At 38.1% G+C, this 27646-nt stretch overlaps 1 protein-coding gene across 1 annotated transcript in view; it reads right to left on the bottom strand.

Annotated features, from left to right (window-relative positions):
• The window catches only part of CNTNAP2 (contactin associated protein 2), a 1047411-nt gene that overhangs the window by 183535 nt on the left and 836230 nt on the right, over window positions 1-27646 (bottom strand). The window contains exon 14 of the mRNA XM_048297819.1: window positions 10769-10925. Coding sequence (XP_048153776.1) covers window positions 10769-10925 — 157 coding nt within the window. The remainder of the gene's footprint in view (window positions 1-10768; window positions 10926-27646) is intronic.

The raw sequence follows: 27646 nt of genomic DNA, 5'->3' as shown, positions 1-27646 counted from the left end.
ACAGGAGGCAGGGGAAAGAAAAATAGAAAGAAAAATAGAGGAGGGGGGGTGAGGGTTGGGGGAGGCAAAGAGAGTTGCAGCTGGGACAAAATATCTAGCCATAATTAATTACAGACAAGTAGTAATTTTGAATTCTTAGGGCAATCCAGGAGGGAAACATGAATGGTAACTAAGATAAACCCACACCTAGCCCATGATATTAAAACAATTTATAGAATTTAAGCTTTTTCTACAAGGCTAACTACAGGGAAAAAAAAAGTAAAAGCAGTCTCCCTTTTCTCTAGGTGAGCAGAACCATTGCTTTTTTCCTCAATTTCCACACTTTATGAAAGGTTACATGATTGCTTTGAGTGTTTTTCACAGACAGTGTAAGTCATCTTCCTTTTTACAGTAAAATAATACATTATGTATGTAACAATCATTCCCAGGCAAACACAATGCTGCAGGTGAGTCTTGCCTATTTTTCTGTTTCTTTATCAGGCCTTTTGCAGTGGTAAGAATCTACTGGGCAAAATGAGAAAAAGACAAGGAAAAATTCTTCCTTCAAATGTTGAGGTTTAGCAACTACCTCAGTGATGAACTGACAGGATGTTTTGATCAATTACTCTGAAGACTATATTCCAAACAAGTCTGAGACCTGATACAAATGATGTACCTTAAGGGCTTCTTGAGTTCTCTCTTCCCCAAGACCCCTCACTCTCCCCCCCATATGACTATTTCCATTCTTCTCCTTATATCTATGTATCTATATATATCTCCTGGTACACCAAAGAACAAACAGTGAAAACAGATATATCTTTTGTTTACACTGCAGGCTTAACACCTTCAGCTTGATGGACTCCCTTGTGATTGTTTCAGCTAAAATATGACTGCTAATAGTAATAACAGCCAAGCATGTGCTGCAGGCTTCATCTACCCTATAACACAGGTTGTCATATATTTCATATGTCTTTACATCTGACTGCACTGATTCAGAAATAAAAAAGTCAGGGAAGTCCTACAATTTAAGAAGAAAATACTTCTCTTCAAGACTTAAGCAGAGCCAGGTACTGAGTGAAAGACATCAGGCTGGTCAGCATTGGGGTGATTTCATCTTCATGGCATGGCACTGAGGGCAGAGTCATTAGTCTTTAAGTTAGCCCATAAACAAAAGGTGGAAGAGGAGAAAATAATAGGCAGCTGAAAGTTCTGCAGTGCACAGTGCTCAATGTACTCTGCCCTTACCTGACAAGCTGTGACAGTAAGGTCATTTGCTTTAAAGCTAAGACTACAAACTTTTCATTCAGACTAAAAAGTCTGCATCTTTCTATGCAAAATATAGTTGACATTTTTGTTCTTGCTCACTTTATTTGTCACTCACACTAATCATGAAGTTTAATAACGAAAAGAATACAAATGTGCTGGGAATTATATTCAGATCATCTGCATGGTAAAATTAAAAGTCACGTATCTGCCTTTTCACCTGCTAATCCATAAACCTCTCAGAAATTTCTTAGACTATCCTGAGAAAGATAGGACACTTCTAATAACAGCAAGAATATGCCAGAGAGTAATAATTACAAATACCTAAATGTGATAGATTTTTTTTCAGTGCCACTGTTGAATGATTCTCTAACTTTAAAAGACCTGGATGACACCATCTGTCTGTGACTAGTTGGAACTGAAGTCAGGAAAACCTGAACAGCAGCACTCAGAAGTGAGGTTGTCAGCAGGATGAACACTCACTTTTTGTCTCCCAATTAGAGAACACAAGGATAACGTCCTGTCATCACTCTCCCCTTTAAGTTCATTCATTATTGCTAGCACTGAGAAATGAATGACTCTGAAGTCAAATGGGAATAATCCTCATCCTTAAGAGGTTGTTAGAGCTTGACCATTTTCACATTTACAGCAAGGTAAAAGACTCTGCTCATGATGTATGAGGCATTACAGAATCCTGTTTCCTCATTCTTAGTTTTGTATTGATTGCAGGAAGAAAAATCATTGTAACTGCACAATAAGTACACAGGATTGCATACATAACACTGAGTAAGAAGGGGTATTTTAACAAAGAAAAGGCAGGTTGCCAAAGAGTTATTTTGCCCGCATTTTCCCGTGTTTTCAGATTTGGAGAAAGTTAAGACTTTGTTCCTCACATGTCTGTTCACTGCCGTTAGCCACAAGCCTTAAGGGAAATGTTTTCTTTACTCCCAGTGAGTAGCATGATAGCTGAAGTCCAAGGAGGATCAGCTTTCTATAAACAAGGCCTGAATCAAGTCCTGAAGGTGAATAATACAGAAGAGAAAACAGAGAAGACACAAGTAAAATGGGAAAGTTTCATGATTCATTGAACCTTGAAACTTCTAAACCCCTTAATCTGTATTGGTCTGGGCTGGAAATCTGTCAGTTCCTGTGAGCTACATACCATGGCTGTTGTCAGTACTTGCACGGAACATCTCTAAAAGAGAAAGAGCAATCTATATGACCCTATGTTTGTCTGGATCCTGGACTAGAGCTGCCAGCTCATTAGAAATACAACACAAGCATTAGGGGCAACTCCAGACAGCAGGTATTGTCCTTCAAAGTCCACATAAAAGCAATAGCCTGAAAACTTACTGTGCAAGAGATGCTATGCCCTTCATCTGCCCTTGGATTGAATTTTAAATCACTCAAATCAGTCTTATATACACATTTATGGTAGTGAATGCACAGCACTGAGGAAAAAAAAAAACTGTTTGTAGACAGCCTTGCTTAATAAAACCCTGGATTTTGGCTAAAGTCCTGTGGTGGTACTAAGGCACAAGTAAAGGAGAATTTGAAAGCTGCTACTCAGCACATCTGTAGCATGGCCAAGTGTTCCATTTCAAAATTTCCATCTCTCAAACTTTTAATCTGTTGTTTTTAGTAACAAAATTATTCAGCCTTTTCTTGTGGAAGAAATAAAGAACAGGAATGCATAATGGACAAACACAAGGTACATACAGTTTCTATAAACAAAAACATTGAACAAGTTATAAAAACAAGAGGACGGAATGCATTTAAGGAAGATTTCACATTTTTCAGCATGCAAACTCTGTTTCAATATTGCACACCAGCTACATCTGATGAGTACAGCTGAGAAACACAGGACAGACAGCAGCCTATTTAATAGCCAGTCACTTGACCCTTTTCCCTATTGGAGTAGTTTTAATGGTCAAATTGTAACTAGAAGGAATGAACTTCATGGCTTCTGGCTATCTGCTTGCCTGTTGGTGAAAGTTCCAACTCAAATCTATCACTCCTGTGGAAAAAAGTACTACCAGCTGTATTAAATCTAATATTTCCTAAGGTTTGAATGCTTGACTTTCTGTCTTTAGTGTCTCTCTTTATGCAAATTTTATTCTGTGCCATTACATACTGTCAAAGTGCTAAATTTTGAATGACTGGAAATATATTAACATTAGGTGTCAATGTCAATGTACAAAGGAACTCTGCAAGGTAACCCTAAAAAATCTACAAAAGCCTGTCTGAATTTCTAAGAGTACAAGGAAAACAACAATCTGAAGGAGTGCAATTTGTCGGCTAAGTTTCCCTGCCTTCGTCAACCAAACGAATTCATTCCTTAAGCATAACTAAAAAATAAGTTTTGATATTTCAACTTTTATTTGACTAAGGAGATGTAATTACTGCACAAAATTACTAATAGTGTTTTCTTGTCTGTCATTTCAAAGCTGGCCTTTAAGTCCTGCAAAAATGTTGAATTACAGTTTTCAAAGTGGAGTGGCCTAATTCTACAGTTTTCTCAATTTCTAGGAATTTGTGATTCATTATCTGATAAAGATGTGAAGCAAAACAGCAGCACATCACAAATCTCACTAGATAATTTTCTGATCTATCTAGTTTTATTGGAAATTTTTTGTTTGTATGTGTATATCTCTCTATAGGATGTTTCTACTCACGCATGTTCCTCAAGATTACTTTTATGGTCCCTCAAGTTCTTTTAGGTATATTCAAATTTTATCCCTTTTACCTATTTAAGATTTCTTTACATAATGCTAGAAATAGTAATTAAATTTAAACAAAATTTAGCCACAAATTTAGCCAATGACAAGTTCTCAGTTTGGTTTTGGTTTTTGTTATTCACAGAGAATGTGTAGCCTAGTCACTTCTGATCATGCAACACCTCTGTGGAAACTCCAGTTGCTGCCTAGCTGGGAAAGTAATGGAAAAAAAAACATCCAAAGACATTGTTAGCAGCTTGTAATGAAGGACAGGAGAAGCCAGTGTCTTCTAACTATCCAGCTCTCTCTGCATCAGCAATTCTGTTACTGAGAGTGCACAAGGTTTAAAGGACAGAAGGATTTTCAAAAGTGCCTAAGGGAGTCAGGAACTGAAATATCAATGATTTTGATGGTAATTATTACATACTAAACTTAAGCCTTGATGTCTTCCTATAGGTCCAGGAGACTTTAATATCCTGTTAAATCTGGCTACAAATGACCTACCTGTCAATGCCACAGCTTCAGGCCGGCATTTCAGCATCCACCTGTCACTCAAACAACTCATGTCATTCTGAGCTCTGTTTAGTCATTTTTCCCCATGACTTGAAACTTTCTTTTGAAACTCCCTTTGTAGGAGAAGAGTTGTGAAGGGAAGAGGGATGCATCCTGCAGAGTGTTCTGTAAAACACCTCACAAAAATAAAGCAATTTGGCAGGCTCTGGAGAAAGAAACTTGAACGTCCAAAATGTGAGATTATAAATAAGGCTCCCTCCACTGATTTTCTCTATTTGTCCAAAGCACTTTTACCAGCAAATACTGCTCAAACTCTTTTGATCATCACCAAATAGTTCTTGAAAGATTAGCCACCACACTAGTAGTCAGCAATGAAGTCCATGACTGACTTTGTAACCTGGTGCATCCACATCAGGAAGTACTAAATGAAAAACCTTCTTATGTCACCTTTTCTGAGTAAATCCTTGAACAGCATCGTATTATGAGTCTTCTGACTTATTGCAGCTGTTGTGTAATAAAAAGCAAGCAGCCTGTGGTGTAGAAACTTTGGCCAATCTGAGTGTTTAACTGACTCTAGGGTCAAATGAGAGTAGGAATCAAAATTTTTTTGCAGAGCTTTACATTTGTTACTTAATTAGTGCAGTATGCCTATCTCTACAATGCTAGTCATTTTTGTAACAGAGCTGCCTAATTTGTAATAATAATGTTTTTATTCAAATAAGATCGTTTTTCAAAAAGTCTTACATTTTACCTAATGTTAAAAATTTGATTGTAATTTTGTTTAACAGCAACCCAGAAAACTTCTTGCTACTCATAACAGCTACCTTTATTCTCTCAAGATTGAGGCAATCTGACTTTAAATGTCAACCACATTCACTTTTAAAAATTATCTTTATTAGCATGGAAAACTAACCTTTTTTATATAATCTGATCCATTTAATTCTGAATTAATTTCATTTTGGTCACAAATCATGGATAATTTGGGACTAAGGATCATTTCAGTGAGATTACTGTGGGTGAAGCTCTTCCACCTGTGTTTTTGTTTCTTTATCATGACAAACACGATTACCTAATATTTACGTTGAAGCAACAGCTTGAGTTCTGTTAAGAATCAGGTTGTGTTTTAGACTGTCCAAATACACATAAATCTGAATTCCATATTTCATATTCCCTGCTAATACCTACCATTTGGCTTATCTACCATCCAGACATGATAATCAACATATTAGGCACGTGCTGAATAGTTCTATAACAATTATATTCAGATAGACAAGGTGTAATGTGAAATTTTAAAAATCAGTAGAAAAACCATTCAGATGTAAGGTTTACCAAGCCCATGGTATACAGTAATCTCTGGGAAAAGGTGTATTGTAAGTAAGTCCACAATTAACACAGTTGGTTCCGTACTTACACAGAATTACTCACATACTTGGTTTAAAAAAAAAAAAAGCAAAAACCAAACACAAAATTTTGGAAAAAAAAGCATTTCAGACTGCTTAAAGAGCTTAAATTAGTTCCCTGTGTCTACCACCACAATCCTTGACTGGTCACTGATTATTATTTATTCTGGAGGGGGTCAGCATAATTCAGTATAGGATGAAGAAAATACTCATTTAGTGTATCATTGCCCACTCTCCAAATTTACTCTCATGCTTCAATATGTGGATCCCATTTTATATCTAATGTGTTACTTCAAATCTTTCTATAAAGACCGCGTTTTCTCATTGGATTTTTTATAGTGCTCATTAGTACAGCAGATGATTGCTTCATAAATCTACCTATCTTTGCAATACCTCCAGGAGGGAGTATCTGCCATAATTTGCATTCTACAGATTGGATGTTGAGGCCGAAAGATGTTACTGTTGAAAACACTCACACTTAGTGCTCAATCTGAGATGCCTAAAGACTGTTTTTTTTTTTTTTTCTTTGAATGACTGCATTAGATACATTCAGAGAGTGATCCCTTATTCTGGTTGCAGTTGTGCAGTTGGTATTTTCACAAAGTGGACTTCTGGGTTTCCATTAGATACCCAGAAAATTAGGATCAGACTAATGACTGTTCTGGGAAGATATGGTTTATGAAACTGAGGAAGCATCATGCAGGAATGTGGTTCCAGAGGCAGGATTAGAATCCAGTTCTCCAAGGAAGCATTCTCCTGCTTTTGCTATGAAATCATTCATCAAACTGTAATTTCTTTCTTCATTTCTAACACAGTTTCTAACTTCTACAATAAAAATTCTACTTACACTACGTCATTCTGATTCAGTCTGACCCATTCTTCAGTGGCTCCCCAATTTCCTCTAAAAATCTCTTTCCTGAATCTTGTTCTTCTTCTTCTTCACCTTTCACTCTCACAATTTCTAGAGTCTTCTTTTCCTATTTTACTTCCTTACATTTTCTAATACAGTTATTGCTCTGGCTACTGCCTTCTCCCCACTGTATCTCACCCCTGCAACCACCCAAAAATACCCAAAACAGTTTTTCCCACACTGCCTGGCAGGAGCAGAACATCATTGTGGGTGTACCACTGTGGGAACCCAGAATACAGTTAATATTTCTCTGCCTGTTTTGAAGGGTTCTACCCTCCTGGATAACACTGTTTTTGACCTTCACCCATAGAGAAAATTGCCTACCCTCTGGGAAGAATTAGAATGTAGAATGCTGTGAACTAGGTGATAGATTGTCACAGGGTGAAAAATTTAGAGTTTTTGGGTTTATTAGTATAGTAAGTAGATAAAAGCAAAAAACATCAAAATGGAGGATTGTTTTTGTTCTCCAGACCTTCTTCTTCTTCTTCATCTACTCCATATTCTGCAGTAGAAGTGGTCCGGGATGATTGGATAGAGAATTCCGCAGTTCCTGCCTGCATGACTAGATGATTTATTAGACATTGGTAGAAAAGTGAAAATATCCTGCTTTTTAAGTTTTCATTGGGTAATTTACCTTTAAAAAGGCTGTGCAATCTTGATAATTCAGCCTTTGGTGCATTGTCTGCTTCATGCTATGTCTGGGTCATGTCAGTGGCTTGTACTTTTCTGATGAGACTTAATAAACAACTACAGAAGAAAGAGAAAGCCAAAAGCTCCATTCGTCTCTGACTCCTGGCAAAGACTCTAAAAAGTCTCCCCCATCAGGGGAGATACAATTAAGGCGCGGACTGCATCATACTACAACCAAATGCAGTGCTCCCAGCTGTGGACAAGATATGCAATTACTGCAAAAGTCCCACCTGGACTCTCAGCCACAGTTTGGCGTTTACTCAGCCCTTCTGTTTTAGGGGATTGTAAATTCTTCTAAAATAAGTTGTGCTGGTTAGCTATGGTGGCAAGCTGCTTTGTTAATATATGAACTGAGACTTGTCTGCTCATCATAAACTCTTGCATATTCTGTGGTCCAAACCAAGAGCTGTTTTGCTGTCACCAGAATTGAGCACAAATGTGTTGGAGGCCTCAGTTGAATTCTGCCTCCGATGACTGAAGTCATCAAGGTCTCCTATCCTCTGGAGCTCACTTGCTTTTTAGGTATTGATGAACCTGGCTAGATAAAATTCTTAACTAAATAACTCCCAAGCCCAAAAGGTATGACTATGGAAAGGACTGGATTCTGCCAAAACCAAACTGAAAAAATGAATCTTGAACAAAATGTCCTTAAAGACTATAATAAAGCTTTCATTTCTTCCTGTGATTTACACACGTCACAGCTTAAAATATAATATCCAATGGTTGAATTGCTTTTCGTAAAATGTCCTGTAATAAATAGTAGTTGTCCTGAAAAAATTCTGATACTTATCTACAGAAATGCTGTAAAAATATATTCCTGTATGAAGTTCTGAGTAAACAGTTGTGTATCTTTTATGACAACAAGCCTATTTTAGATCTAAATCTAATAACCATATGAATCTATTTATTAGTAGAATCCACATAATCTCAGTGTATATAGGGGGCACAGAGGTTACAGAAAAAGATTATTGAGTGCATGCTGCTTATCAAATTATCATCTGTGACTCTTAGAGGATCTTCAAGAAGAGATCAAAAGCCAGTGCCATTTTCTCCACACATTTCCCTTGGTGTAAAAGAGAACAGTTAACATATGGTACAGAGCTCTATTATTCATGGATAGGCATCCAGTGGCTCAGGCAATGAAAACTGTAAGTGCTCCTAATTCTACCATTATTGTAATTATTATTACAATATCTTCCTTTTATTGTTACCGTTTTGACACAGAATCAAACTTACCTCCCTTCTGCCATACCGCTCTAGTGCCTATGATTGAGTTGGAGTCATCGGACTTTATATTCCTCACTCTCTCTGTATAATTCTATCTCTGAAGTTTGGCAGCCTGTGTGATTGCCTTGTCTCTAAAACTGACTCCTCTGTGTCTGTGGTGTACTATAGTCCATCCATTATCATAGCTAACAGTATACCAGCCTAACAATGTCAAAGCTTAGGGTAGCAATGTCTGTGGCAATATTTGATTTTCCACATCCTAATCTACAATTTTTGCAGGGCCTGGAATGTTTCCTTTATTATTCTATTTTTGTATTTTTCATACTTCATTTTGCAGATCACAGCAAACAGGGTCCTGCTGCTACCTGGAGTGATCCTCATAAGCTGGAGAAGTGGGTTCACAGAAATATCATGAAGTTCAACAGTGAGGAGTGTAAAGCCTTGCACCTGGGGAAACCAGTGTATGCTGGGAGCCACCCAGCTGGGAAGTAACTTGGCAGAAAAGGCTCTGAGAGTTCCAGTGGACACCAAGCTGAATATGAGCCAGCAATGTGCACTTGAGGCCAAGCAGGCCAATGCTATCCTGGGGTGCATTAGGCAAAGTATGGCCAGCAGGTCGAGGGAGGCCATCCTTCTCCTCTGCTCTGCACTAGTGAGGCCACATTTGGAGTGTTAGGTCCAGTTCTGAGGTCTCCAGTACAAGAGAGGGATGGAATTACTGGGTGGAGTCCAATGAAGAGCCACTAAGATGATAGAGGGACTGGGGCATCTTTCCTACGAAAAGAAGCTGAGGCAGCTGGGACTGTTCAGCCTGGAGAGGAGAAGGTTCCCAGGGATCTCATCAATGTCTATAAATACCTAATGGGAGGGTGCAAAGAGGATGGAGTCAGATTCTTTCCATTGGTGCCCAGTGCCAGGACCAGAGACAATGCACACAGGGAAGCTGCAGAATCTCCATCCTTGGATATACTAAAAAACTGCTGAGACAATGTCCTGGGCAACTGTTTCTAGGTGACCCCCCTTGGACAGATGGGTTGAACTAGAAGAACTCTGAGGTCCCTTTCATCCACAAATATTCTGTGATTCTGTGGTTCTGTGATTCTTCCTACTCTTTTTTTTTTTCTTTCTTTTTTAGCCTCTGACATACCACTACAGTTCTGTAGCTCTACATTCATTAATAGCTGTAGAATTTCTCAATTAACCCCAAATGGTTTATGAGCCATTATTGACTCAACTACCCACGGATTGCTGTTAATGGGAGAACTGTTCATAAAAGTATGGTTTCAATATGTCACTGAACATTGTATACCATGTAAAATATAATCCTGCCTGTCATGACAAAAGAGACCGAAATGATTAAGGTTCACAAAGAAAGTGCTGTAAGACCACAGAGAGGGTCTCACTTGAAATGATGATGAGCTTTACACACTCTGTTCATGTTTGTGGGGAATATCAGAGATGCGAGTTTATTTATTTTTTCTGCCTAATTAATTATCTCATGCAAAGCCCAGTAGCTTCCTCTGAAATACAAAGCCTTGTTCCATAATAAGTGTGGAGTCTAGTTCTTAACATATTTTTCTCATGAAAGATGGATAATGAGAATTGGAGGCACTAGATGAGTGATTTCAATACATATCACTCACATTCAAATGCAGCAGCAATACTCTAAAAAGGAGAAATTCTGGGAAAAAACATGACGTTGCAGAGATAAAATTAATTCTGTATTGCAATATAACTGGATCTGATGGAGACAAAGTTGCGTAGGTGGCCAAAATGCTGGCCTTTCCCATGAGGATTTGCTTTTGCAATTTTAGCATTCTTTTCCATAGCTCAGTGGGCTTGAAAACGTAAATATAATCCTTATATTTGACAGTCACAGATACCATGAATAAAGTGGAAATCAAAGCATGGGTCGACATGTTGCAGGAGGGATCACAAATATAATATTTTTGCCTTTGTTCTTTGATAAGAAAGGAAATATAGAAAAAAAGTATATTCAAAGTCATGGCGGTGTTGTATAAGTTAAGAGATTTGGTCATTCTCGTCCTTCCTTCTTGTAAAGCACTCACCATTGCTTATAATCAGCGTCACAGTTGCAGTAGTACTTGGGATCAGTACAGTTGCGTTCGATGCCGCAGGCACATTTTTGAATGCCAGGTCCTGATCCGCCCCAATAGTAGTGCTTCTCATTGGCTTTTCCAACCCACCAGGTATATGGATTCCCTTCTGCAAGGAATGAAAATGCAAGGTTATGATGGATCGAAGAGGTAGAGCTCCATAATGCATTCACTGAGCTCAGATGTTTAATATGCAAATGCTAACAACGCATAACTGGAGCCATCCCACATTGCTGGCAAACAAATGAATTAATTATTACTAAAGGTATTCAAAAGACTCTGCCAGGTAAACAGAACACATTTTCTTTTCTGTATTCACACAATGTATAATGACTGAAATTAATTATTTTTTTATCTTATATGCTCTTCGTTTAGCTTTTTTAATTGTATTCTGTATAATGAGAATATGTGGGCAGACTCCATAATTACTTTCAATTCAGTTCAAACCATATAGTGAGATATCAGATGGATTATTTCAATATTTGACCTTGAATGCTGCACAGAAATATGTGTTTATTTTCTCTTTTTTATTTATTTATTTATTTATTTTTTTAAACGACAGCTTTTAATTGAAAATTATTCTGTCTTCACTGGAAAACAAACGTTCATCATGCTCTCTGCAGCTGGTGCTAAACAAAGCGTAAAGAGATACTATCAAACTCCAAAAGCATCTTAACCATTTAAAAATAAGCAATTTTTTTTTAACGTAATTCTTTACCAGAGGTGCTCTGAACTTAGATGTAATCATATTTCTTCACATTGGGTTTGCAACTTAATATCTTCATATACTGCTCTGAGCTTATTGCTAATCCTTTTGGACTAACTAAGCCCTTATATGTAAATAAATAAATAAATGAATAAATAATCAACCCTCCTCCACTCTTATTTCTAATTTGAAAAAAATGCCCTTACTGGAAAATTATTTTTTTATTCCTCTGCTTCAGCAAGACACTCAAATATGAACTTAACATCAAACACAAGTGAATAACTTAATCAGTATCAATGTACTTAGTGATTTTTGACATTGAAAAATAATGACTGACCTTAGTCTATAAACATGTTTTTTTTTTAAAATGTCTCTTTTCCCTCATCTGATCTGCTGCTGGAAATTTTATGTTAAATGAAATTAAGCTATGGAATTCATTTATTAATAAATTTCACCAGTAAAATCCTACATAATAGACATTCTACTTCCGTAATTTTCTGTTTGCACATCTCACACATCCCCCCAGAACTACAGGCATAATCCTTAAAATAGCCATTTCACAATTAGATTTGATCATCTGGACCATAAAGCTACTTATTTCAGACAGAAGTTGAAAGTAATTCACACCAAACTCTAAAGAAAATTAAATTCCAGAGGTGAAGAGAACAACCAAACATATGTTTAAAGAATACCTAAACCCCAAAATGCGCATCTCTCTGATGTATTTGAATTGTTAAACATCATATAAGATAACAAAAATACAGTAATGTGAAAAATTTGTGGCGGCTGAAGGTTTTTATTAGATGTTGCTGTGTTGCACAGTACGGCCATTCAGCTCTAGTGCTAATGTAATGGGCGTGGTAATCGTGTGACTTTATTCTAGACTCTAAATTGGTCATTTTAGCTTCTGTGACTCAATTATCACTAAGTGCTGCAAGTTAGAAGAATGTGCCATGTGAATGCTGCAGCAGCATTCCCAACCTAAGCAATGAAATCTAGCAATTCTGACAGTACATAGCCCTGGATTACAAAAGATTCTTTAATAAGCATTTAAAGGTAAATGTTATCTTTCCACAGAGAATGACAGAATCGCTTTTATTAATACAGGATCCGACTACAGAATTAATGATATTTGAGACTCCTATTTTATGGGGTTTTTCCATCCCATCTTTGAAGTTAGTTTTTATGCTGTGGCACCAATGCTGCCATTTTGACTGTTACTCAAAATTCTCTTTGTTTACATCCTTTCTGTCAAGTGAAGAATTGCATGATTCAGTCAGCAAGTAATTTGCTGGGAAGCAAGACTGTTAATTAAAGCACCAGGAAAAAAAATTACTTAGGATTGTCAAAAAGTGGATCAAAAATTCAGAAACAGGTAGAATGACTAAAGCAGACGATAGTGATGGCAGAATTACAGACTACAGTGATGGCTGTCACAGGCCACTATGACAGACACAAATGGGGCATGTTTGAACTCATTTAAATGACAATTGATGTACAGTTTTAAACCATGAGCGTATCCTAGCATAGGCAGAGCTGTTTTTCACATCTATTGTTTTTAGTGTGCATATATGCTGGCTAGGCCCCATTTGGACCCATGCTTCTTCATTCTGAAGAAAAGACCTACCCTCAGGCCTTGGAACACACATTTAGGAAGAGACTAATGTGCGTGTTTAAAATTTCCAGAAAGGTCAAGAACATAATATATGATTTTAAGGGTTTTGCATTCAGCACATATTCTCCTAGACATCCCCACAAGCAACAATCACAGCACTGCCTTGTGAACACCACCCAAGACTCCGATTGCCTGGCATATTATGCTAAGGCTTGTAACAGAGGAGATCTTGATTAGCTGGCATCCACGCAGTAGGGCGGACTTCCCATTGGGACATAACCCCAGATACAGGAATAAGAAGAGCCCCACACCAGATCATTCTCCACCACAATGGCCATATAAGAGATACTGGAGCTCCTTTATGTTCTATGGTTAATAAAAGCAAAAGGTGTGGAGACACAGTTATGTCCCATCTGCTCTGTGCCAGTCAAATCAAATGGAAACAACCCTTTTCAGTCTTCCTGCCTCATATCAGCCAAGAAAAAGATGAGCAGCATTTTGGCTAAAGTTCATATGCTCCAAATTGGGAATGCTATGCAGTAATATTGCAGACACTGCTATGACTGACAAAGAGTAAAACCCTGCAAATGGAGAGATTAAAAAAACAACAGAAAAGAAAGGCTAGAAGGGAGAAGGATGTATCATCCAGGAAAAAAAAATTAGAAATAGGACCCCTGTTCCCCTCTCTCAATTCATGCTCTTTTATATGTCTATAGCCTCCTTTTGAGAATGTAAATCTTTCTACTCCAGAGACCTTTGCTTTTTTTTCTGCTTTGGAAGGTTTTGGAAAAGGCTAATCCAAGTAGATGGAGCAGTGCAGTCCAGTGTGAAGACTGATCATTAATGGATGTAATTTTAAGTATCAGACTATTTTACCAAAAATTATTATTTTGCTAAACTATCAATAGTGTTGGTCTTATGGAATTAACAGTATATAAATTCAGTTTAAGGACAAAAAAGTAGTTTTCAAATGTTTTACAATGAGAAGCAATACCAGAAGATATTTCTTCTGGTTTTTAAATTACCTTTTCTTACCTCATATAAAAATTTTGAGCCATGGGTAGCTTTTGAGTTGTTGTCATCAACTGAGTGGTTTTTTTCCCCCCAAGCTTTTGTGGACAAATAGCATCATGAGATGATGGAGGAGGAAAGAGATTCTCTGCCTGCCATGGGATTTTGATTAGAATAAAGCCTTGATGCAGAACTGCTTTTTGGGTACAAACCAGCTCCCCTTTGAGGGATGCTGTGGGAAGTGTTCAGGTTTGTCCATACTGAGTTATGATCAGGATGCCTTTCCAACACCCTTCTTGAAGAGAAGCCCCTTGCAAGGTTTTGTGTACTTAGCAGGAAAGCAATGATATCAGAGTAAGATGTGGATACCAATAGAATGGATAAAGATATCCAGTTTTTAGGAGATCCTATAACCCCACAGAAAAGAACAGTATTCTAAGGACAAAATGGCCAATATGATTGGGGCATGCAGACATATGAGCACGGCTACAAAATCAGACTCAAATCATATTCATAGAAATTTGAATCTCTCTCTCTCCTGTCACACACACACACACACACACACTCAAAAGCCTTTAACATTTACATGCAATACATTTAACAGTGGTTGCAGTGTCTTTGCAGTAATGGGCTTTGGTTAAAATTATTGCAAAATATGGGTTCTTATTTAAATGCCCAGATTTGCAGTTACTAGATGAAAGTGTGTAAAGAATCTGGTATCAATGTTTTCTATCAAGTTCTCCTGTACAGAATATTCAAGAAAAAGTAAAGATTAAGGAAAGTTTTCTGTATTCTCACAGATCACTTCTTTGTATTCTCACAGAATGTCATAAAAAAGTGATTCCTTTTTCATCTCATAAATGTATCTTTGTGTGAACCATTTCATTTAATATAAAACCATATCCAACAAAAGTTAATGTAGTATGAACAGAACTCTTAATAGTCAATAATATATTTATTTCTAATACAGCTGAACAGTGTCAAAATGTAAAACTTTTGAAAGTACACTTTATATTCTAGTGAGCATTTAATATAAACAATTGGTTTTACTATTTTTAAATGCAACTGATTAATTAAAATGCTGCTACTTTTAGCATTTTAGGGCTTTTATTTCTAGGTGTTCAGTACTAGTAACTGAAGCAGCAATACTGAGAGAATTCAGGGAACTAAATTAAGTGGACAGATGCTCCAAAGCACTCTGCATTCAAAGGCTCCATTCAAAATACAGCCCTCAGAATGCTGATGACTGTATTTATTTGTAAAATACCTGGAGAAGCTAAATGCTTCTGTTCCATTTGCTCTGGAAATTTTCCTGACCTTTATATGGTCCTTAAAACCAAAGGAAATGGTTTATAAAGAAAGGCTAGGAATACTTTCAAATGGAAGTCAATGGCTCAGAACCTCTGAAAAACAAGACCAGTGAAAATTACTTACTGGGGACCCTGTCTAACTTTAATAACTCCATTTAGCTGTTCCCTGGAAGCAATTAGGTGTTCCTTTACAGGAGTGGATAGCTTTGAATTGAACTTTTAAATGTTTTATTTTAAATGGGTCCTTTCCAGTTTCCATTGATATTACAGATCCCCATTAAATACTAAGGACTGTCAACAACAATTACAGAACTTGTATAACTGTTTTTATCTTCAGAAAATATTCTCTTGTTCAGTGTTTTACTTCTTTTTTTAATGGAACATCTTGAATTAATTACCCAGTTGTTGTTATTGGCAGACTAGGCCCAAAGATATCTTTCCAAAATGTACTGCAGTTTTGGACACCTGAATTAATCATAGGTAGAAATGAAAGCTATTTCCCAGGGGTAATATCTGATGATTAAATAATAGACAAAACTTAAAAAAAAAAAAAAAATCAATCTGCACATGTGGAAAGCCAGGTATAATTCCTCTATTTCTGGATTAAATACTTTCTTTAAACATGCATTTGCATTCAGCTACACTATAACACAGTACATTTAGACTCACAAGGGCAACTTGATTTAAGGTCATGGTTCATTAACACCTGTACAGAAATTCTATCTGCTATTGCAGTGAAGAAACAGACACTGAAAGAATAATTTTGTCACTGTTTGAAAAGTTCAGCATGCTAATATGGCTGTGTGCTTCGCAGCTTTCACCGTGCTTCTTATTGCCAGCTTTTTTTCTTCACACCATAGCAGTATCTATTCCACTCAGGTCAAATCTTCTTAAGGAACATTGTGAGCCATTTATCTGAGCTTTTGAAGATTTAGTATTTGGAAAAAGAATAAGGAAACATGGTTTAATGTCCCTCATGCATCAAGTACATCTACATGTTCCAATTTAGGATTCTTAAAGCCAGTGGTGTCAAATCTGGGCAGGCTTTGCTGCCCTAGTTTATTTTGTGCTGATTTGATTTTTCCTCCTCTTTATTATTTTGTTAATGCTTGAACATGAAGCTGAGTAGACACTTTGCTGGTTTGCTGCCCCTGTCTTATGTCTCGGGAAGTGCCCCCCTAGACTGAACACCCAGCAGCTGAGGAGTTTCATGGCAAGAGTGGACACTGCTGACTGAAGATGCTAAACCATGAGAGATTCTGCTCCTGCCTGCAACTCAGGTGGATTATGAGCAGGTTCTGCCTGTTTCAGGGATCACCCAGAAGGCCGAATTATTTGAAACTGAGAAAACAGAACTCAGAGAAGAGTCTGGCAGGTCACATTTCCACTTTTCAATGACAATACTTGTGCATGAGTGAACCTTCTAAAATAAAAGGAGAGTTCTTGTATAATATCTATATGTGGTTGTGTTGAGATTGTTTTCCTTTTAATTAATATTTTTCCGATTTTCCATTTCTTCCAGTAACACTTCTTGCTCACTAATGTGCTGTGCAACATATACACAAATTCAATATGACAATTGCAAGCTAAGTCAATTCTTTTGTTGTTACTCTCATTCTGTGAACTGATAAATCATTCTTTGCAATTCATTTGGGGAAAGTATAAGGAGTGCTTACTATTTGTGAATACAGTTTGCATCAGTGGTCGCCATACTAATGACTAACAGTTGAGATCAGTCAAACCCTAATAGCAACACAAATGAGACATTTGAGCACATTGGAAACTTGGGGCAGAAAACAGATGGAAAAGAAACTAAAAGTACCCTTGGCCACTTCAGAAAACTAGGAACATCTAATTTATAGCTGCCTGTGTATTTAATGGAAGTATAACCTGAAAAGTTTAGTTTGCTATTTATGATAATTTAAATTTTGTAGGTACTCACATCTGACTTAGTTCTTTTTTCACAGTGCTAGTGTCAAATTATTTCTTTTTCTTTTACTAAGACTAGTCTCAAACATTTGTTTTCCTTATAAGCTCACTAAAGTGCTTGGTCTATTTGACAGTACTATTTATTTGCAAAGACTATTTAAACTGCTTGAAAATATAAGATTTAAAGGCTGCCCAGAAAGAGAACTCTGAAACATGCTTTGGTTGTTAATAGAAGAATTGATGTGATTTGATGTCTGAATTCATGGCCAAAGCATTTTAATGCAACAGTCCTTAGAAAGAAGTGGGTTTTTTTCCTTTGTAAGATATTCAGAATTATGCCATACCTCAAGGGTAGTCTATGAATGGAAAATATTCTGAAGATTTTAATAGAAAATGAAGATAAATATTGGAAAATACTTGTGAAAAGCATAAAAATGTCAGTAAATGTTAATACAACACACTCTATTTACTGTTTTCTTAAGAGCATGTTAAGTTTTAATTGCTGTCTCCTTTTCCTCCACAGCCATAAAGTAATGCATTTTAAAGTGGAGGTAAGGATAACCATCTCCATAACCCAAACTAGAAGAACTTCCATGACCTTCAGTATCAGGAACTAAAATGAGATGTTCATATGTCCAGCCAGGAGCTTTGGCTTTCCCACTTTTCCTGGAAGAGAAGACCCCTGCAATCAGTCCTCACCATTCTTCCTGAGCTTCAATTAAGTTTTGGTGCATAAAGAGTGGCCAGAGAAGAGCCCAAATTTTCTCACATATGTCCAGTAAAGACAGAGAAGGGAACATATTCAAGTGCTTGAGAAACAAATTGCTGCCTCAATGATGCCCATGCCCCAGGCTGATGGCCATTGCGTTGTTCTTCAGCTAGTCAAAGTATTCTCATGTGTCTGTGTATTCGCTTGTTAATTTTTCAGAAAACTTATTTCATACATATATATATCAATCTCAAAATATAAAGCAGAAAACACAGTATCTTTTCCTAGATAATAGATATTTAGCTAAAGCATCTTTTCAGTAAGGCTGTAGGGGTACTCCTGTTTATTGAGCCTGTATTTTTGTTCTGGTATACCTGCCTCTAAAATGTCAGTGTCTGAATCCACAAATATGTAGGCAAAGATGACTTTTCTTTCAGAATTAGCAACCTATAAAAAAGATCAGGAGGGAGAACTGTCATATTGATGTCCAATGGCATCTTATGAAAAAGCTGTCTGACAGCTTTATTTTACGATTGGAGAGATTTACTCCTTGGCCCAGCTCATGAAAAGCTAGTACAGTACAAATGATTTTTTCCCTTGTCAAAACTCATATTCCAAGCTGCAGCACTACTAACCAAGCCTGACTTGTTATTTTGCTTGGAATCAAGTCTCAGTGGTGAGATTTAGCTGGGGAAAGCAGCTGTCAGATGTCCTTGTATGCCACTATTTGCTGAGATTTAAAGTGAATGCATTATAAAATCACTACAGTCCCTGCTATCCTTAACAGCATGATATGCTGAACTTGCTACTGTTGCAATTAATTGTGTACTGTAAATTCACTGGATCATTTAAGGCCTAAGAATAATGTCTTAGCTTAAGGTAGTGTTAAGGGGAAAAGAAAAAATAAGTACTTTCAAAATCTAAAAGTCATTTGAGGGATAAAAAGAACACTTACAGACATAAATATTCAATAAAAACCAGCTAATTATAATTTTTACTATGTGTTCTGAAGGAATGGGCTTATGGCACTTTGTGAGGAGGGCCTACAGGAAAATCGCAGTTAGAAAGTGTGACTGCAGTTGGGATAGACTTTTCACAGCTAGGACTACCCGAGGTAGAAGAGGTGCCAGCAACAGCAAAGCTGGGAAGGTCTCACAACAAGCTTGTAACTCACCCTGGGGTTTGCCCAGCCAGATCATGACAAAATGCACATGTCCATGCAATGGTCGTGTGAAGAACATACTAACAGTAAGTCAGAGGATTCCGTGATTTTGCTGTGGTTTTTGTGATCAGTTGATAAAATTATCTCTACCCAAACTTGATGGATGGGTAAACAGCATACACACGCTCATGCAGCCATTAGCATTGAAGTTCTGCAGGTTAATACAGCTAAAGACCCTGGTTTATTTAACTTCTTAAAAAGGACATAAAAAAGCCTAGAAACTCACCAATGATATTTCAACAGTGAGGGGATGCCTTTTGAAGCTTTCTGTAGCCACAGCCTCATTTTATGGCAGAGTACCATTGGGAGAACTTCATAAATTGTGGTTATTAGCATAAAAATGGCTACTCTTATAAGCAGTGTGTTTTATAGGGAGCGTAAAATCAAACAGAAATTATTTGATCAGATTGAGTGCAAAAAGAGGATCATTTAAGCAAGCATTCGATACATTATGTGGCAACAGGGCAAAAGCAAAAGTAAGTTCGGTAAAATGTTATGTCAATGATAGTGATATCACAGAATTGTATTCATGATCTTATTCTCAGATTAATTCCCTTGCTGTTCATATACAATGAAGACAATCACAACATTCATTAAATAATCTCAAAATCGCTAAATAATTCTTGGGATCTTGCTTCTAACACCCACATACGAGTGCCTTTAACCTATACAGAGAAGAAAATGCACACTCTTATGTGCACCTACATCATCCAGCCCAAAATATCTGCTGCTCCATTTTATCTGATTTGCAGTAATAACAGACTACATGGAACTAAATATGACAACTCCCTAAGAGCCGATGCCATCATTTTACTAACAAATGAACTAAAACTAACAAGATCCCAAGGTAAATTAAACTACACTCAATATTAGCAGACCTGATGCAAGCTTTTTCTCCAAATGGTCTTAGAGGTCCTATACCTCTCGCAAGCATTTCTCCTTTTGAAATGTTGCTCCCTGCCCCCAAGCAGTAGTTTAAGTTGAAAGAAAAAAGCCATTATAAGAGGCAGAAGGACTTCAGGCTTCTCTCCATCCATGAGAACTTAATATCTGGCGGTTCATACAGACAGTGGACTGTGGCACTCTTGGAAATTGGTTTTGGGAAGCACAAGGGTTTTCTTTCGTTGGTGAGACTGCTGCTGCTGTTGATTTTCTTTCCCTACTGACCCTTGAGGAACCTCAAAACATTCAGCTTTACTTCTTCTGTTTCATTGTTCCTCCACTGCTGTATTGAAAGCCAAGAACTCTTGATAATAACACTGATATTCAGTCTAAGAAAATTTGTCTTTTTTTTTTTTCTTCCAATTACACAGTGTGCATGGACAGTTTTGAAGCCAGAAGTAACACTAATATATCAACATAGATATTAGCCTGTTTGCACGGTAGCAATACCTTTCCCAAACTGCCCATAATTCCAAGTTTGGAGGGTATCCCACCCTTTGGAACTAATAACAACCCAAACAGGTATTACCATGACTTGCAATGCACTGTGTTCCATAAAATAGCAATGGATTTCAAATGAGTAAAAAATGACGCAATGAGCTTCAGCACCGAGGTGTACAACAGGCTGACTATCAAGCACATCCAAATTGAAATAAAGGAAGCTACACTACACAAAAAACATCATTCTGGGACCAACAAACATTAAAGCTGGAGGTCCAAACCCAAGCCATCTGTTAAGGAAGGGCATTTGATACAGAAATGAGAGATGGTAAAGAATAACATTCCCAAAGAAGCCCTCTCAGAATGCATTTTCATGTTTTCATGTTTCTACAGTCCAAACAGTTTGATTTCAAAATGCTTTTGCTGTTTAAAGTCCTGTAATCCTGTAAATTATTAACAGACTATTACATCCTCCTATTAAAATTCATACGAGTGTATGAATAACCTTTTAGAGGGTATACTTAGTACACGCAGATTTTAGAAATTATATAAGACATTAGCAATGATGATGTTGCTACAGAGAAGTTATTTAAAGGGATACAAATTTCAGTGTAAAAGGAAACAAGCAGGGAAGGGAGGTAACTGACTTCAGATATGTGTTGTGTTATCTACACCTGACTCTGGAGAAAACTCTCTGCACCCAGTGCTGGGATAGTAAGGGAAAATAATCAGAACGCTTTTTCAGCTGATCATTTTTCAGCCTTGATAATGGGCTTGTGTTTTGCTATTTTTAAGCTAAATGATTTTTCTTCCAGGTCAGGTTGGGTCTCATGGCTACTGTAAAGAACTAGGTCTCTATTGATTTCTGGAAAACAGACACACACATATTGATGGAGACTGACAAATGGAAATGTTAGGTGATGTGTTTCACATTGTCAAGATACCACCTCCTACAGTCTGAGCTCAGGGCAATCTTCTTCCTTGCTGAAGCTTGTTTCATCAGTCCATTCAAGCATATTAATTCTCACACATCAGTTTCAGATTTCTCTATGGGAAAATTGAAATTGGCTAATGACGCACTTTACTGAAGACTTAATAAGATATTATGATAATATCTTATTCTATGAGTTGAAATGACATTTCATAACTATCATTATATACTCACAGGGCAGAGGAATTAGGCTGATACAGCGTATGGAGTTCCAGTTGCTACATTAAGAGTAGAAAGAGAACTCCAATTTTACTTGCTTCTGAAAAACTTGACTTGAAAATCCTGTATTACTGCACTGACATGATGAATGATTTCTCCTGCTTTGTGTGAGAGAGTTTAAATTCCACACTCTAGAGAGAGAATGACATATTGGCGAAGATAACAATGCCAGTGTTATTTCCTGTGGTCAATTCTTTGGACTACTTGTGCTCCAGCACACAGTTTTCTTTCGTGAGGACCAGGAGTGTACCTCCCTGCCTTCAAGGCTAGCTTGCTCAGAGAGATCTTTGAAAAGCCTCAGCTGACTCTGAAGCATCTCCAGAAAATGCTAGATGAGGCTTCAGCTGAGGCTTCCTCCCAAAAAACTCTGCCAGGAAACCTCATTGGGGGCCCCTCCCTTTCCTGGAGAGCTCATTTCCAGAGTGTTCCCTCATGTGCAACACTGCAGGCATTGCAGCTTTGGACCTCTCCAATTTGGACCTAGGCCCAATGGACTGCCTTCCAGCCTGACCTTAAATCTGTGGGTTTACCCAGTGACTGCTGGCCTTTGTCTGAACCTGGCAATTGTCTCCGACCATGACTTGATATGGAAATACCTTCTTCAAACACTGATATTAATGAGAAGCCTTGATGCACGTGATACAGAAACTATTTACACTGAGAAACGTTGTTGCAGTGCGAGTGGCCGTGGCCACTATGACCCCAGAGGGAATTACAGCATCTGAGTCCTGGAGGTCAGGCACCAACTCTAAGATCACCTCCGTGGTGATGGTGAGTTCCCATAATCCTCAGTTTCTTTAACTTGCTTATTATAAGTTGGTTGGTTACGGTTCTCCCCTCCTAGTTTTATGTAGAAGATCATAAATATTTATCCTCTTAGTTGAATATGTATCAGTTCTGGAAAGTTCTATGTTCCTTGATGCCCCATTTGCTGTTCCCTGTGATCCCTCCTATGAGCTATTTCCATTGGCTACTTCCTAGTTAACCCCTCCGCTACCACCTTTCCTGATTGGCTGTTACCCTTGTCCCCACCTTTCTTTCCCTGAGTACAAAACCCCGGAACCCTCTTGTAAAACCGGCTGTTCATCCCTGGACCTTTCACCTGGAGTAAACCTGCTTGTGGAACCCATACGGAGAGTCCCTCCTGCTTCTTCGCCTCTGCTGACGCCACTACCACCCTGGCCTGGGCCTCGCTCCACAGAGTGAGGGGCTCGCCCTCCAACTGCTGTGACTCGCCTGCCAAGGGCTATCGTCATCGAGATGCTGTGCTGCCCTTTGAGCTATCCCTAGGCTCGGCGTCTCAAAAAGTGTTTTGAATATATTTGGACTGTTATGTGAGTGTCCTGGTTCTGGCCAGGACAGGGATGATTTTTGCAATAGCCAGAAGGAGCGTGGCTGGGACATGGACATGGTTCTATACCACCCCAGGTCATTGCTGGGGCTGTTGGGGAAGGGTCCCTACCATGTGAGTAAATGTGGCAGAAGGAGTGGTGGGTAATGCTGGTTCCGAGCTGAGGAAGTGGTTGGATAGCACCGGTTCCAAGCAATCACATGTGAATTGTTTGCCTCTCTTGTACACTTTGTTATTGATATTGCAGTTGTTATGGCTTGTTTTCTTATCTCATTGCTGTTTCCAGGAAATTGTCTTTATCTTAGCCTGTGATCTTTACCTATTGTACCTCCAGTTCTCCTCTCCTGCTTTAGAGGGAGGGGGAGGGTAAAGTGAATGAGCGGTGCCTGGTTTGGAGTTTCAGTGGGAACGCTAAATTGGGGAATACCATTCCTAAACCACAACAGAGTGTCAGTGAAACAGCATGCACGTCCCTTTTTGCCATGAAGAAAACATGGAGAAAGATTCAAAATAATGGACTGAAAAAGCTGATTTAGACTGATCATTTTAAAGGGCCTGAATCTTTGTCATGAGGAGCTCTTCTTGACTTGTGAGTCACAAGCACTTTGCAAGAGGGCTGTCCTGCTGAATCACACAAAGTCTCTCCCTCAGTGAACAGGTTCCACAAAGCCCAGAGCGCTGCCAGCTATAGAAGTGATGTTTGGTATATGAGTTTGAAAACACTGGAGTAAAATAGTAAAAAGCAAACTTGGTTACGCTCTCTAAATACCTGGAGGGAAAGCAGAAGTTGCAGGAGTTGTTATGAAATGTCTCACTTAGCAGGCAAAGCATAAAATAACCCACAGTAGAAGATGAAGCGAGGCATTTTTAAGCTAGAAATAAAGTTCAGTGAAGTTCATTAACCTTTTGCACAATTTGCTGAGAGTTATGTTAGATTCTTTACGACTAAAAATTTGTATAGTGAAAAATAAGATCTTTTCTAAAACATATGTTCTATATAAAGAGAAAATGCCATGCATGCTTTAAAGTGGAGGTCAGAATAAATAATTTTAAAAATCCCTTCTGGCTTTATAAGCTACTTTTCAAATAAAAGTTATTTGCTACCCTTGAAAATTACTTGGAATATTTAGTGATGCAGAACATGACTGATTTTCCACTTGTACTTGGCTATATAATTAATAAGATGGATACCCCATCATTTCTCTGCAAACAGCCCTGGATTCTTGTTTAGTTGTGAAAGTGGAGCTTAGGGTTGCTATTTTCATGCCATGCCACATTACTGAAGTTCTGCCTTTGAGAGGCTCTTTTTTCTCTCATATTTCACTACCATAGTTTTATCACTGTCCAGTGATGCTTCTACAACACGTGGCATTGCCAAGCCATGCAGATCCACAAAGCACTCTCCTCAGTCTGATAAGGTTTCATCTGCCCTTCAATGCCTGGTCAAAATTGGCTTCCTGCATTAGTCTCAAAGAAACAGAACGATGTAGAATGGAAGGGACATTCGGAAATCATTTACTCCAAACATCTGCTCAAAGTAGTGCTAACTTCAGGCTTGAATCAGAGCACTTCCAGACCTGAAAAATCTCCAGAGTTTGGGATTTCATAGCCCTTCTGGGCAGCTTGCTGCAGTGGATCACTACTCTCACAGTAAAGTATTTTTTCCTTTAGATTAGTTGGAATTTCCTCTGTTGTACCTTTTATTCCATTGACAACCTTAGAGAAAAGTCTGTCCCTGACTTCTGTAAAACCACCCCTTAAGTAATGAAAGACAGCATTTAGATGTCTCCTTAGCTTTCCATTCTCTAGCCTGAACAAGCCCAACTTTCTCAGTTTCTATATTTTATATTATCTTCTCCACTCTCCAAACCATTTTCATGGCCCTACCATTGGACTGCCTCCAGTTGGGAGTCCAAAACTGGATTATTAAACTACGTAAGGATCCTGCCAGACCACTTGTACAGCACGTAAAGCTTCCTCTGGGTGACAGTCTATCATACTGACCACTCTGGTATTACCTGTGAAATAGCTGAGAGTTCATTCTGTCCCACCATTTTTGACGTAAACATTAATTAGCATTAGCTTTAATGCTAGTCCCTGAGGAACAGCAGTGGACTCTGAACCACTGGCCGCGACTCTCTGAGTCTGGCTGTTCAGACAGTTTTCTGTTCACCTCATAGACCAAAAGATTGAAGGTTTTCAGGCAAGAGAGCCTGGTATGAGATTTCCTTTTTTTTTTTGTTTAAAGATACTTACAACTGATCTGACAGATTCATTCATGTTTGAAGAGTCCTAGGTTTTCCCATGCAATATTTTCTCATATTTTACTGCTCTTTTGACTATTGACGTATTCTTTTTGGAAAACTAACCCTATAAATCAGATTAGATTAAAAGGTAAATGTAAATCTGAATGTTATATTGAGTATCTTTTTCCAATATCTTTTTCCTACAAGTGAATGACTTAACTAAGTTTATTGTGTGATTCAAGTTATCAAGGTTTTGAAGTATTTCCATTAATATGAACTCAGATAGACCTACTTTTAATTCTCCATTTACACTAAAAGTCTAAGAAGTGCCCACTGAAATTGTTTTTAAAAGCCTTTGGGGGACACACAGGATGATCTCTGAATTAGATGCACCTGTAGTAGTATGCATAGACTTGCTGTTTACACTATAGTTAGCCTACATCATATGCCATTCCAGAACAACGATGCAATTTGAGAGAAGGCTTAGAATTTTGGACCAACTGTGCACAACACACTGCTACTTTGTAGATAGTGATAAACCTTTAGTGAGAAACTGGAAAAAACCACAATTTTGTTGATCAGAAAGAAGCGCTAAACCCCGCTGTATTGTGTGGACTTACTGGGTGAAATCCAGCAGGATCTGAAAGCTGTGGACCTGTTAATGAGCAACTTGTAAAATTGATTGCACATTCTGTATCAAGTGTATACTTTATATATGACTTACTGTGTTCACTGAGTCTTATCAGCAATGACCAGCTGCTGCCTCTTCTTCAAGTCTTAAACTCTGTCAGTCTCTGGAAATATAGAGGTATTGTACAATCTGACCTAACAGAACTGGCAGCTGTGAGTCTGTTTTACTGATGGATGATCTGAACAAACTACTACCAGGGAAATCCTGGCTTCAAACTGGACATATTTATTTCAGAAAGGGAAACAGACTAAAGGATGGGCATGGAGTGAAGCAAGTAAAAGTAGTTTTGCATTATAATGCCAAATTTTTCATTTATTCCCAATAAATAACCCATTGCTCCAGCAGTCTAGTTCAGTGTTGAGGTCTCCAGTTGTGAATCACATACTCTTAAGATATTTGGAGTTGTGTATGAAGCAGAATGCACTCTTATCTGTGTGCTATCCTGTGATAAGGTATGAAGAGGAAATAACTGTGAATGAGCTGGAAACCAAACTCATCAAGAATAATTTTGTCATTTTTATATAATCCATTTCAAACTGCTCAGGTCTATCATATGGTAAGAGTAGCTTTATGAGTCCTAGTACCAGAGCAGAAATAGTGCAAATGTGTGATGGAAAAGGTACAGATTTGACATGAACTCACTCTGCCAGTTGCTGTGGTTCGACCACAGCTGTCAACTAAGTGCCACACAGATGCTTGTTCACACACACCCCATCTCCAGTGGGATGGGAGAAGTATGGAGAAAAGAAGTTAAAACCTATAGGTTGAGATAAGAACAGTCCAATAATGGAAATAATAAAAACACCAACAACAGTAATAGTAATAATGTCATAAAAAGGGAGGAATAAAACCCAAAAGAAATGAGTGATGTACAGTATAATTGCTCATCATCCACTCACCAGCGCCCAGCCTGCCCCCAAGTAGCAATTGGCATCTCCCAGCCAACTCCCCCAGCTTCTATACTGAGCATGATGTTCTATGGCATGGAAAATCCCGTTGGCCAATTTGGGTCAGCTGTTCTGGGCTTTCTCCCACCCAGCTTCTTGTGCACCTGCTCCCTGGCAGAGCATGGGAAATGGAAAAGTCCTTGACTTAGGGTAAGCAGTACCTAGCAGCAACTGAGTTATCATTATTCTCATACTAAATCCAAACCACAGTACTGTACCAGCTACTCGGAAAAAGAACTGTATTCAAGCTGAAACCAGGACACCAGTCCAAATTGTCCAAAGACAATGATGGATTAACTTAGTCTAGGCAGGCTTTGTCCCACATCCAGTATTGCCTGTCTATGCAACTCCAGCTTTGTGCCAGCTGAAGTACCATTTGACATCTGTTCTTCTGCAGGAGAGATCAACCCAGCCTAAGCACATGAAACTGTTAACTGTATTAGCATCGTCTTCAAAAAATTCAAATGAGATTCAGTGATGTTCACCTGCCTGAACTAGAT

This window comes from Corvus hawaiiensis, chromosome 1 (assembly GCF_020740725.1).
Source record: "Corvus hawaiiensis isolate bCorHaw1 chromosome 1, bCorHaw1.pri.cur, whole genome shotgun sequence".
NCBI lineage: Eukaryota > Metazoa > Chordata > Aves > Passeriformes > Corvidae > Corvus > Corvus hawaiiensis.
The sequence above is the reverse complement of the archived record's forward strand: the minus strand, read 5'-3'. Positions and strand labels throughout refer to the sequence as shown.